At 37.7% G+C, this 14,233-nt stretch overlaps 1 protein-coding gene across 1 annotated transcript in view; it reads left to right on the top strand.

The window, feature by feature from the left end:
• Positions 1 to 14,233, top strand: part of Cda5 (Chitin deacetylase-like 5) — a 138,272-nt gene that overhangs the window by 120,929 nt on the left and 3,110 nt on the right. The window contains exons 2-12 of the mRNA XM_028319821.1: positions 3,333 to 3,540; positions 4,247 to 4,586; positions 4,948 to 5,228; positions 5,309 to 8,131; positions 8,469 to 8,620; positions 9,229 to 9,377; positions 9,757 to 9,803; positions 9,910 to 10,089; positions 10,565 to 12,532; positions 13,284 to 13,373; positions 13,597 to 13,790. Coding sequence (XP_028175622.1) covers positions 3,333 to 3,540; positions 4,247 to 4,586; positions 4,948 to 5,228; positions 5,309 to 8,131; positions 8,469 to 8,620; positions 9,229 to 9,377; positions 9,757 to 9,803; positions 9,910 to 10,089; positions 10,565 to 12,532; positions 13,284 to 13,373; positions 13,597 to 13,790 — 6,432 coding nt within the window. The remainder of the gene's footprint in view (positions 1 to 3,332; positions 3,541 to 4,246; positions 4,587 to 4,947; positions 5,229 to 5,308; positions 8,132 to 8,468; positions 8,621 to 9,228; positions 9,378 to 9,756; positions 9,804 to 9,909; positions 10,090 to 10,564; positions 12,533 to 13,283; positions 13,374 to 13,596; positions 13,791 to 14,233) is intronic.

The raw sequence follows: 14,233 nt of genomic DNA, 5'->3' as shown, positions 1-14,233 counted from the left end.
ACAACGGACCATTATTATGGATCTTGAGTTTGTATGCGTCCGTGAGGAATAATAGCGGGCGTATGGAAGACCCTTGCAACACCCCAACCACGATCAAGGAATCAGTCGACTGATTAATGAGGTACTCGTGGTATGCTGGTCATTACGATAACCAGGTCGATTTCGTTGTTCGATAATGCTACGTTTGTTGCTTTTTATTGCGGCTTGATCGGTTGCCCGGAGCGTGGCGTATCCGCCGGATTTTAACGTCAAATACAATACGTGGTTAATTGAGGATTTGCGAATCGGTAATCACATCATACGTAAAGGATTACAGTGCTGTAATCTTAATTACGCTTTATGTAACTAGACTTTTAAGAGTCTAGTATTAAGGTTCAAAAGAAAACGTATCGTTGCTTTGATGCACAATAGTTTTTATAAGGACTGGTTCAAATGTTGTACATCCGTAGAAGGCACACATGAAAGGCGACTTGTCTTGAATATTATAATCTTGATCGCTCAAATCGTCTCAAGGTGAATTTGCTTTGCAAAATAAGCCATTGTTCTGCCCAATATTAATATCAATTTGCCAAATGCATCTAATAATTTAAAATTATGTTCTGCACGCGAGTTACGGTTTATTGTGCCGGAGGCGCGTAGTATGCGCGTGCGTCGGTCACGCGCCCCGAATCTTGGCGGCCGTATGTCGACACATTCTCACAGATTATGGTTATAATTCTTAAAGCGAATACATTACAGTCTCTTTTTGATTGATACCCAACAGTATCGTTGTCGTATTGACAATCAATGCAGTTGCGTTTAGCACGGATTAACTATTTGTGGGAAACGTCTAGTCTACGTTTCTGTTGTACTATTGTTCGTAGGTATGTTAAAGTTAATGCCATTGTTGATGGAGTTTCAAATACAAGGTTGTGTTGTGCAACTGCCAACGTGTGCGTGTGTGAAGGCTTATTGTGCTAATTAACACTATAAAGAACGGTTAAATCATTTGTTATGATCATTTCAATTAATTTTGTCCGTTACAAATGGTATTGCATTTTTGTGCACAGATCATATTTTTTTAATGAAAACAGACACGAATTAACTTCCTATTCCTGTAAACAAAATAATAATTATATGCATCTTGTTTTAGTTACTTGAAATTAAAATATGAAAAATATTTCTACAGTACTTATTCATCGTTAAGGAAAATGTATGCTTATGAATTTAATTACCTCCACGAAAAATAAAGTCAACTTTTTTAAATAGCAACAACATTAAAAGTAACTTAAGCCATGAGCTTTATTAAAAAAGGTGGTACCACGATCATCTCATGTTCTAAATCAAGTTGATTAATATCGTGTTGCGTTACATTAAACTGCTCTCAGACCCGCGGCATCTGAATGTTATTAAGTCTAGAAAATATTTTATGAGACTTATGAGACATTTATGCTCTTTGAGATTTATAACTCTCACACGTCAGACAATTGTTTTAAGTTTGCGTTAAGTAATACTCTCGCGATGCCAAATATTACTGCCGCGTAAAGCTTGGTTTACATGCATGGGGTTATGCAAAGAATGTATACAATTTACGATGTCAAGTTTTACGAAAAAAATAATTAAATGTACAAGATGCTATCAATCTTTAATTTAAAACAGCAACAAAATGATATACATACGACAAACTTGACCTCTTTATGGTGGTCAAGCTGTAGATTCTGGCTAAACAGGAGTTGCAGTGGTGGGAACGAGAAGTGGGAATAGTCCCGTAGTACATACGATTTTAACAATAATAAAACCGACTCCATGATGATAGAGATGAGCAAATTAATGCTAATGTGATTAAAACATTAAGGACATTAGGCAAGGTAGGTGGGTATACTTAGTTCAGCTAAGTTTAGAAGGCTGACCAGGTAAATGTTACCATTTCTTTTCCAAAGCCACAGAGCACGATGCAAATTTTATTCATGTGGTCTCGGTTTAAACGATCGCTGGCCCGAATCCCACACAGACTCGTGACCACAATGTAGACGTGACAAAACCGTTCCAAAATAAGATAAGCTGAATGCCCTCGAGATTTCTATTCCCACCACTGGTCTTGAGACTGAAAATTAACTAAGCCTCGTAATTGCATTTCGAACTCAGATAATTATATTTCTTTAAAATTTTACAACAACTATTGTAACGCTGATTGGAAATTATAATAAAATACAGTAAAAAACACCGAGTTCTAATTTCACGCTTGTTAGCAATTGATTAAATTATGTAGAGACATTCGCTTTTGAAACATAAGTTTGTTCATTTCACTTTTTTTAAACTGCAAAACAATATCGACATCTGTATTGTCTCTGCCTTACATTTTATCCAAATCCTATGTCAAAATAATGATATCGATATAATAGAAACCGCAAGGGCTATTACAAATAGCACAGCTGTTGCATAATAGATTAAAATAAAATTTTAGTTTTATGGAAAAAGAAGCATGATGTGCTAACCCTACATGACCTGAGGGCATGAAAAGCAAATTGATGAATCATCCTTATTAGTAAACACATTAAGAAAGACACACTAGTGCAAAAATGTGCGTACATTACACAGTAAATGTAGATAATGTTTGTGGCATTTGATATTGGACATAAATTATGATACTTTCGGGACATTTGGTAAAAAAAGTAGGTAGATGTAATTGGAATTTATAGAGTGGAAATTTATCAAGTTACACAGTCTGGAGGCACAGACAGACATTTCTATGCGTCCTTTATCTAAAATGCAAGGACGGAAAGTGTTGCAACAGTAACAATTGTGCATACCACAGATCAATACTTTGGCAATGTCTGCGGTTCCAATAATGTAGATTGGAACTGCACAACTTTATAAATAACTCGGCAGTAGAATGCACCATATCTAAACCTCTAAATCATGCCTCGTAATGTGGCTGAAGAAATACCACAGCCATGTGATTGTCTGCAGCTATTATAATGTGTCGTAAATGTTGATCAAAAGTAATAGCAATGTATAATGTTTAGTGTCGCCATTTGATTGTAGAACGCAACAGTTAAAATATAGATATTTACTTCAAAGTCAGTCTTTGCAATTAACTTTTAGTGATATCACACAAGTTTTGTAAAACAAAGGTCACAGGTTAAAGGTCTATATTAATATACGAATCTAATTCTTTTGTGGATTAAATCCCAACAAAAGTTGTTTATGAAATTATCCCTCTATGAGCAACACTTTTGATTATGTCAATAAAGTCAATATTGCCATCGTGATTCGGAGCTAGTATTTCCAAATTGATCGCAAACCAAATTAGATCTTCTAGCCGAATACTTAAGATCACCTTTCCTTTGCAGAATGTTTCGGCGCTCAGTCAGACCGCTCCCGGCAGCGATCCGGACCCATCAGAAGCGTGCCGGTGGCAGCCGACATCAAACGGGACGTGGACTTCATTTGCCCCGAGGACTTTGGATACTACCCCCACCCCACTGACTGCACTCTCTACTACGTGTGTGTGTTCGCGAGTGCTCTGCTCGAGTCTTGTACTGGTGGCCTTATGTACAGGTAAATGTTTAGAATTTACTTTTTCTGCTTTTTCATTACCAGCCAGGTATTCCCATGTACATGTGTTGGGGGTATAAGCGCTAATTAATTAGATGAGACATGATCGGAAGCTTGTTCTTATAGACACACGTGGTTCGTGCACTTATTTCCAAATGATTCATTTATTGTGTCAGAAGCAGCAAACTTTTGAGCGGACTGAACCTATAAGTTCTTATCTTGATCAAGTCCTCTAAATGTACTCGTTATGTCAATTTAGTAGCAATAGTATAACATTTCGATTTTATAAACATTAGTATAGTATAGTCCAAGAATATTTATTAAATGAGAAATTCAACTACCTCTAAATTGCTGTTAAGCAAAGCTTATGTTAACTATGACATGTGATTGATTGATGGATCCGCGGTCACTGGTCGCAAGCTTTCAGCACAAGGGCGTCGGGTTCCAATTCCCAATTGAGTTATTGGTAAAATTACATTAACTTCGAGTACATTGACTGTGTTCTGGGTGTGATGACAGATGCCAATCACATTGACGACAGATAATAATTAGTAACTTAGTACCTTGCAGATATAATTCATGTTGTTGGTCCTTTGTAATTCGCTGAGAAAATTCTTGTGCTCGATATTTTCTCGTTTAAGTTCACAAATTAACATATTGATTGCAGTTTGGAAAAAATATAATAATATGAAACTTCAATTAATTTCAGCCACGAACTTCAAACATGCGATTGGCCCAGAAACGTTGGATGTGATGGCCCCAGCGCTGCAGGAGGCGATGAGTTGGAGCGGCTTAGCGAGAGGGAAGGAATTAACGAAAGGGAGCGCATTAACGAAAGGGGGCGCATTAACGAGAGGGCGCGCGTTAACGAAAGGGAGCGCGTTAACGAAAGGGAGCGTTATAACGAGAGGGAGCGCGTTAGCGAAAGGGAGCCACCACCACCACCTCCACCTCGCCGCACCCCGCCGCCGCCACCACCACGTGTGCAACCCAACCCCGTCGTCACGTCTCGAGGCCAACCCAAATTCAACCGCGATGAATATGAAAAGGTAAAAATAATAATAATAACTACTGTACAAATTGAATTTGATTAAAGCCTGGTCCGTGAGCACGTAGAATTTTGTCCAATAACCCCAAGCTACCCATCCTTGTCGCTCGCGCGTAATTATGTTGCTGTCGCACTCGCACACTCACTGCGGGCGCCCATCGCACAGTCGCGACAGCAACTTAATTACGTGCTCACGGACCAGGCTTTAGCAAGAAATTGAAAAAAAAGCTTATAGGACAAGGTTGTCTTTACATTATATTATAACATTATAATAATAGCTATGTCCACGATATCATTAATCAAAGTATTTGGTTACTATACTTAATATTTTTATTAAATGGATTGTTTGTGCTATGTTTCAGCAACAGCAACTCTATGCCGAAGTAGACGATCTACCTCCGGTCGAAGAAATCGAAAGTGATAGACAACAGCGTGTATATAGAGGACAACCTTCAACCATTGGACAAGTTCAAAAAGACAGAGACGGCTACGCGCAAGTCAACTCTGGTGGAAGAAATCTCAACAACAACATCATCCCCGCTTCGATACCTCAGAATAACGGCAAAATTGGCTCTTTCTCCTTTGGTACACAAGTCGATGAAAGAAGAACAGCTACGATTACTCAAGCACCACAAACATATAGGTAAGGTTCAAGTTAAAAACTGATACAGTAGACCAAAAGACTATTTCCAAAACGATTAATTGACTTTATTGTTATTTCAGTGGAAAAAGTGACAACATGACTGACCCTATTCATGACAGACAGCTAGACATTATCACTAATGAAATTGCATCAGATGTAATTGAAAAACCCATTTTGCGTAGAAAACGAGACACAGAGGCTCAAGACTTAGGTGTAGGAGACAAGAATTCCACTAACGTAGATAACATTTCGGAAAGAAGTAGCAAAGACGAAGAAATTGAATATTTCGAATATGATGCAGAGGCAGTTCCCAGTTATGGTGATGAGCGTGGTCAAGATGATAGTGAACGTGGAAAACGTCAAGTTCGATATTATTTAAAAAATGGTTACAAGAGTCCAGGAAAAAATTGGGGTGTGCCAAAAACTATAAAACTAGTTGATTTAAGACAATTAAATTATAGTCCACAAAATACGCGACTTCAAGCAAACTATAACGGACTCAACAATGCCCATGACCCAAGTCCAAATCAATACTCTTCAAGTAACAACTTCGGTTCATCGCCTAACTCCTATCAGATTTATCAAATTGATAGTAATCCACAGTCACAAATAGCTTTCAAACCCAGTTTGCCGGATCCTACAAATCAAAAATTGGCACAAAGTTCTGGAAATGTAGCCACGCAGATAATAACTAAAAGTCCACCGATTTCTTCCTTGAAAAATAACGAAAATCTATTTGCGTCCTTGGCGGGAGGATTTTTCAATAATGCTCCAAAACAAAATAACGATCNTAATGACCAGAGAAACAATCAGTTTGTATCACAGTATACACCTATTTCAAGCAAACCTAATCAACAAGTTGTGTTTCCCGACTCATCAATACTGCCAAGTACTGTAATTACTGGTAAACCAGTTCTCTTGTCTACCACACAAGGAACACGAACCAAATATAGACCTATTGAAAATAACGAGCAATCACAAGTACGCGGTCGACCAATTTCAAACGCGAATGTTAATCAAAATAGTAAACGTCCGAATAATGATGAGGAATATGAGGATGAAAGTGAATCGGAAGAAGATGAATCAGATGAAAACGCATCATCGGAGAAAGACGACAATGACGATTTTAAACACGACTTTCCAGAACCTCCCTATGAATTTACACATCCAAGTCATAAATTCGCGGACATAGAAAACCCTTTTGCGAACCCTAATTTTGATTTTGACGCTTTTTTATCAAAACTAAGTGGCGGCCAGTACAGAGTAACAACTCAAAAACCGATAAAGGCACAAAACGCTGCAATAAAAACTATAGCCCACCCTGTCGAGATAACAACAGCCAGTTCAAGCTCCGGTCATCGTAGTTCGACACTTAACTATAAAGGTATGAGCACTCCGCGGCCATTCAGCGGATCAATCGACGGGGACATCACAGGGAGACCAAATGAAAATCTGCATTCACCATCATCGACTAAACAAACCTTTGAACAATGGACTCCAATTCCAACTTCTAAACATGGTGGACAAGAACAGCAATCGTCTTTGAATCAGAATACTTACAGAGCACCACAACAAAATGCAGGGATACCTTTAGATGCTTTCAGACCCAAACTTAAACCGCCTAATTTTAAAGATGAGCGACAATTGCCAATTAATTTTAATTTTAACAGACCTGCAGAAAGTACAATTAGACCTAATTATGATACGTCAAAGCAAAAAGGAGAGAATCACCAAGTATTTACAGTAACACAAAGACCATACGTGGTAGTAACGGCTACGGGCACTCCATTACTTTTGTCAACACCTAAACAACAGTATTATATAAACTCAGAAAAATTAATTTCTTCGCAACCTTATATTGTATCGTCAACTGGAAAGCCATATTTAGTTTCTTCTGGTAAACCATTTAAATTTAAATCAACTCCCAAACCTCTGACAACTATTGCTAATGAACAACTTGCGGCATTGCAACACTACTGGAACAATAATCCATCTTCAGAATCATATTACACTATTAAATCAACAACAAGGCCGAAAGCAGTGTCTGAGCTCCCGAAACTTGAAAGTTTATTCTCACAAACTGGTAGACCTACCGTATCGCCCACAAGGGGTCAGAGCTTTTATGCAAATATAGCTAAAGATCCAGTTGCTTCAACTACTAAGCAACCTCCAAAACGAAGGCCCATTCCTAAACCATCTCCTGAAATGAATGACTACTATTATGAAGATGACGAAGAAGAATATTATTATGAACCTCTTGTGAAACCAAAATATATGCCCAGTTCTGAAGTTAAACCTCAAAGACCACCGATGGCTCAAAATTATAAAGAATACGATGATAGTTATGAAGACCAACAAGAAAAGCGACCAGTGTATAACAGGCCCTCACAGCAGTCGCCAAGAAGACCAGTCAAATATTCCCACAATTCAGAAAGTGTTACTAAAAATTACAATGACGTTTCCGTTGTGACAAAAAGTCCTATGAAGAACTATAATAAAAACGTTTATGGAAAGATACCTATTCCAGTTTACGTAAACTATGGAACTCCTTCACCTACAGTTTTGACGCGTCCCGAAGTCTCCAACTACGAAATAATTCATCACATGCCGCGTAACCGTACTATTCACATCCGAAAACCAGCGCATTTAGAAAGCGGTCCTTATACTCTAAAGCCCCCCAAATATCTAAACCAGACGACGTTAAGACCTTATACAGTTAGGCATAGGTTAGCTAAGCCGACTACTGTCAATGAGCCGATCCCGACGAACGACGACAGCAAACAGACTAGAGGAAGAGTCCGACACCAAAACATAGTAGCACATATTAAAAATACAACTCCTCGAGACAGCCATAACCAAGAGACTCGTTATACAAAGACTAAACATGACGATACTACAAACAGGTAATTTTTAAGTAGAAGAAAAATACAACGGATCTACTAATCTAATTTAATCATAATTCTATCAAATACTCAATTTATAACTTTAACAGTAGCACTTTGTAGCTGTACCTACGATACTAATATTTATCAAATTCTTCTGTCATTGTAGATTAACTTTTTCACTATTTCTCTATCGCACTATATTATTATTACTGATTTATGTGGAGCTGATAATGGACTCTAAGGACTGGACAGTAGACTGGAGCAAACTGCTTTGTAAATAGCGACTCTACATTGTGTACATTGTAAAATAGTATTACGATGTTTAAAATGTTTATACTAAATATTAACATTTTAGTTTGGAACCGACCGAGAGCGTTGCTCCTGTCTCTTACTCAGCGAGCCCCCGTCCGAAAATGCTTTACAACGGATCTCAAAGCTACAGCCCTGATCAGTACGATCCCTTCTATGCTGTGTACGACGAGGATGGTGAACTATACAAAGATGCAGGTAAGAACTAATACCAACTTAATCTTGAAATTGATACTTATAATTTCTGATCTTAATCATGTTTTTATTTCATCAATGATGATAAATAAGTTGTAATTATTAATTTTGAAAATTCGTTGACTATTGTAATATATTTTCTTACTTAAATCTGAAAGAACCATATTCTACTCATATCACAAACTAGACTTGACAGGGTGAAAATAATCTTTAACTCAATCTTACCTTTACATCTTACCATGATTGTTAAGGGATGGATACTAACGTTTGGTTTATACTTAAACCCCTGTAACCATGATTATTTTTTCAAACAATCACAATACTTACCTTAATAATAAGGATACGTCATTATGGTCAAAGTTAATTTATCATGGCTATTAAAAATCGGTAAAGAAAGTGGTTTAAATTAGTCATTACCTCGGGAGGAAAACAAATACTTAATATTTCCATTCTACTACTGCAACCTACTCTTTCACCATTATCTAGGTGATCTGGTTCTCTATTCCAACCTACTTACATCTGAAAAAAAAAGTTCGGGCCATCCACTAGCACCTAACTTCTCCAAACCTTGGTTCGTGGTAAGCACATAACGCACTAACCGGTGTTGGCAGACTACGTCCAGCAATATAACTCGGCGTCACTCCGTCCGGCAGTCCAGCAGACGTACCGCGGAACTCCGCCTCCGGCCCGCCGCCCTGTTGAGACATACTCGCCGAGGCCTGTTGCTGACGACTACGATGATGCTCTTATTCAGGGACAGGTATTGGATTATTTGTTTTGGAAAATGTTCTATTTTTAAAAAATTATTTTTCTTTACGCGTTTGCTATTCAGGAACTTGCCATATGTTTGTCTCGAAGCACTAGTAGGGTCCAAAAGATAAGGAGGCATGTAAAGTTAGGCCCATAAGGGCTACCTTTTCTTTTTTATTATTTACATTTTGACGTTCATAAGTGGCACTTGTGGTCTGTAAACGGTAACGGTAAACTGAATATTTTTTTTTATTTTTGCATTAATGAAAAAAAAATCTGGATGAGAATAAGCTTCAGAACAGATGCTAATAAAAGTATTATTATAATGATTTTTAAAGTATATTAAAGACTTGATTTGTTCTAATATGAATTGTGTACGATGTTTACAGATAAGCAACCAAAACCAGTACCAATCACCCATACGCCATTCTACAAGGTGAGTTCCTTTTCATTTTGTTTTTAATTAAATTTCTTAAATGACAACACAACAACACTTAGTGATAGCGATGCGATTCCTAACGAGCCTGTAACTTGCGTACCAGGGGCGATGGTAATGAATTGGGCTATGAACACATACCGAGCAGCGTGCGGACGACTATATACGAAGCAACTTCTATAAGCACCACTCCTTCTACTACGACTAGCACAAGCACTACCACGCAACGTTCTACTACCGCACCCTACACTGAGGCAATGACCCCGTCTCGATATACCACAACAAGGTACTACAAAAGATCTCCAAAATTGAACGCATCAGAATCATCAAAGCTTATATCATTGCATCAAAATTCATTAACAATCACGTGTCATCTACCATTATTTACATTAAAATCTCATCTATTAACAACCTTTAAACACACTTCTTAACATTTTAACCTCTAATGTTTCTATGACTAATACTATTCGTACTTCTGTCGGTTTGAAGGTTGTTAATATTAACATGTAAATAGTTATCATCGATATCTATTCGCTTAAAAATAGATAAAATTGACGGCTTTTGTGGTATCTTTATTTTCCGAACTGAGACACAAACAAGTTTTCTATTTTAATTTTCGTTCTTCTGCTTCAATAATTTAGTTGAAAAAACAAAATCTCTTTATATTTCTGTATCTCCTTACGCGTCTGTTATTTATATAGTATGTAGCTTATATTTAGAGAGCTTGAATTAGAAATTTTTTTTTGCTTTGTATTCAACAGATCACCTACAGATGAAAATCCCAAATCCCAAGAATCTAATCCCTCACAAAGCCCTGCTGACGGGTCTAATTCGTCAATCCAATCAACTCCTACGCCAGTTATAAACCTTTCTTCCCTTGCAAAACCTTTTGAAAGGACTGACAATACGCACAGGTTAAGCGAGACCATACTTTCGACTGAAAAGACTCCGACTTCTAGACAATCTACTCGAGTAACTAACAACAACAAAGTATCAGTGGATGCGGTGAAACCTTCTTCTAATGAAAATAAAAAAGTTGTGTCATTAACTACTGGTTTTTCTATTAGGCGAAACTCAAATAATACTAACAATCCTTATACGTTGACTGTCTTAACCCGACCCATAGATGAATACAGTAAGTCTAGAAGGAGAACCAAAGTTACTGAAAACATCAAAAATAGAGGTTCACAGGCTAGCAGATACTATTATGAAAGCGAAAACAACAAAAATATCGAGGAACCAAGTGCCGCTTTAGATTTGAGTGAATATCGCAGTTCTTCAGAGGCAATCACAACTAGAAAAGATTCTAGTCCCGAAATAATTAGCGAAGAGGTACCTTTATATACACGACCAACTGTTCGCATAACGGCTAAACCAAATGTGCGAACTACTGAGCCAACTACAACTTCAGCACCAACAACCAAATATTACCTCAAAACGGTTTTACGGCGTCCATCCCCATTTACTACTAACAACGGATTAAATGTCGATTCCACAGAAAACTCTATAAATACTGAAGCCTTGATTGATATTGCTCTTGAAAATTCTCGAGCAAACAACCAAGAAAATATACAACCAACACCGTCATTAACTGAAAAAGATTTTGAGGGTCAAAATGACAGAACTGACGAAACATGGGACGAGCCAATAGTATCGCCTTACAGAGCTTTGAATAATTTACGAAATACCTATGACAATGAAGATAACTATATTCCGGAATCTACATCTACCACCACTTCTACAACTCGTGTAACAATTCCTCCTCGACGCACAGAAAAAACACGATCAAAACCATCTTATTATTCTTATCGCGTTTTAGACGAAGTTGTGCCTGATCAAACAACTGAAGTTTTTGGTAGCACTGTAAAAAATGTTCTTAAAGCATTCTTTAATAACATAGTGAGTACACCTACACCCCGATTGTTAAATGAATTCTCTATTACCACACCTAGAACTACCCCTCAACCCGAAGAAAAAACTGTAAATATTGGTTTCCAAAAGAAAAAGTTGAAGTTTGTAAATGAAAAACCTTCCCGTAATAATGTTAAGAGAATTCAAATCATTACTGAGCCGAGTATCAATAAATTCCAATCCTCAAATGATGATGAATATAGTTATACTGAACCCGCGTTTAGAAATGATTTTACATCGACATCGACATCAACCACAACCACAACCTCTTCTCCGGCCCCAATTATTATAACAGAACCACCCACTACTCCAACTATGCTCGAAAGTTCAACTAATAATGAATATCGTAATGTTCTTAGTAGTCGATTTTATGAGACCGCTTTTGACAGCTTTGTTCCAAGCAAACCCGAACCACCAAAGTCGTATAAATTCCAAAAACTTTTAGAAGAATCTCCAACTGAACCTTCTAGTCGTGATAGTTTCTCTTTTATTGGTTCCGATGACGTAACGACCAAAGTATTCAATAAAGGTACTAAATCTCCACCTGAAATCGATTGGAACCGACCAACTAACAAACTTGTAAGCGAAATTGCTTCGACTACAAGCACTACGAAAGCGACTTCGACTGCTCGAGTTGAACCGACATCTTCGACTAAGAGCTTATCCTTCCCTACTCGGGCCTCGCGAGTCAATCCTGCCATAAAGTTGGCCGCGACAAACCCTGGAGGTGGACGCAGGAGTTACCAAACGCCGTCCAATTGTTCATCAGACAACAGTCTGCAAGCGAACCCAAAATGCAACGAAATCAAATATCAGAGGTACAATGCTCGCCGGCCAGTAGTCTAAGCCTGATCGATCTCATAATTTATTTATGGAAGGTGGAGGCTTCTCAAGTCCTTACTTTCTGCCTCGCGAAGTAACTAGCATGAATCCTCATCGAATCGTTTAATGGCACCTTCAGCTGAACTCTGTCGCTTAACATTCTACTCTCATTGGGGGACTTCTTGTCGGTTGAGTTTGAAAATTGTTAACTCCTGACGTGACCATTTCCATTTCCTGCACTCGATTGGCTGTTTGTACATAATTATGTTTTATAGTTAAGTTGAAATTTTGAATAAGCATGTAGAATTATTTAGCCACTGTCGATTAGATATTTGAAAGTTCCTCAATGTAGTCTTTCCATTACACTATTTATTTATTGCACCACATAGCAATCCATTATTTACATTTAAGTGCACTGTATTCACCAGCATAATTTGTAGTAAAATATTTGATTCAACACTCTTCTTTCTAATGTAATGTAGCATGTTTTAAACTGATAATATTCGTAAAATTTGTTATGTAATAGTAATGTTGTAAAATCAAGCAATTGTAAGTTTTCAATTTTATAAAAGTGCTTCATACAACTAATGTACGTATAATATAATTCATTTATTAAAATAATGCCGTTTTCAGAATCATAAAAGCAATATAAAATGAAAAAGGACTAGCAGCTTGATCTCTAAAATCACGCATACTAACTGTAATGTTTTTGATGAACTGGTTCATTTTTATTTAACTATGTTTCAGGCCGACTAATACAAGAGGACGAGGCCACGCACACTATTCAGCTGCTTCGGATGCGCCTGCGCCTATTCCCAACAGAGGAACTCCACCAACGTTAGAAATTGATCAGAAATTACACCCATTACTCGAATTCACTCTTATATATTCACTTCATTACATTGCTGATAGTGACACTTCACTACATTGCTGATATTTGAACTCACAAGATAATATTGTGATATTATTTTGCTTTTAGTTTTATCATTCATTATTCATGACAACACTTAAAACATAGGGTGAAAAATATTTAAAATAATTTGAACTTTCTTTTGAACAGCCGTAGCCGCCCTACTTTAAAGCCATCCACGGCTATAGTATCCAAGAGCACTGAGTTTGTGGACATCTACGCTCACCCGCCGAGTAGACCAGCCCCGGTCTATCCCCAGCCGACACCTGACAAGACAGCAGCGAAGTGCAGAAAAGACGTTTGCTTATTACCGGACTGTTACTGCGGAGGAAAAGATATTCCCGGTAAGTTCGATAAACAACAGGCGAAAAACATCTGAATTCTGGTGAAATTGTCATTTCATAAAGCTGTATATTCTCGTTCTAAAAGTATTTGTGACGTAGGAAATTTGCCCGTCAGCGACGTTCCACAAATGGTACTAATAACGTTCGACGATGCTGTCAACGATTTAAATAAAATGTACTACGAGGAGCTCTTCGAACGTGGACGAATCAATCCCAACGGCTGTCCAATTGCCGGCACTTTTTACGTTTCCCACGAATGGACAGACTATAGTCAAGTCCAAAACTTATATGCAGATGGCCACGAATTCGCGTCACACACAGTATCGTAAGTTGAAGAATAACCAGAACATTTGCTTTCTGGATTGCGACCTCTATTTCTATCGGTAGACCTTATTTGGTAGCCTTTAACATTCTTGGCCATCTATTTCCAATTTACAGGTATA

Source organism: Ostrinia furnacalis, unplaced genomic scaffold, assembly GCF_004193835.3.
Source record: "Ostrinia furnacalis isolate ACB-3 unplaced genomic scaffold, ASM419383v2 OfSCF7336, whole genome shotgun sequence".
Classification (NCBI taxonomy): domain Eukaryota; kingdom Metazoa; phylum Arthropoda; class Insecta; order Lepidoptera; family Crambidae; genus Ostrinia; species Ostrinia furnacalis.
This window is presented reverse-complemented; position numbering and strand designations above follow the sequence as displayed.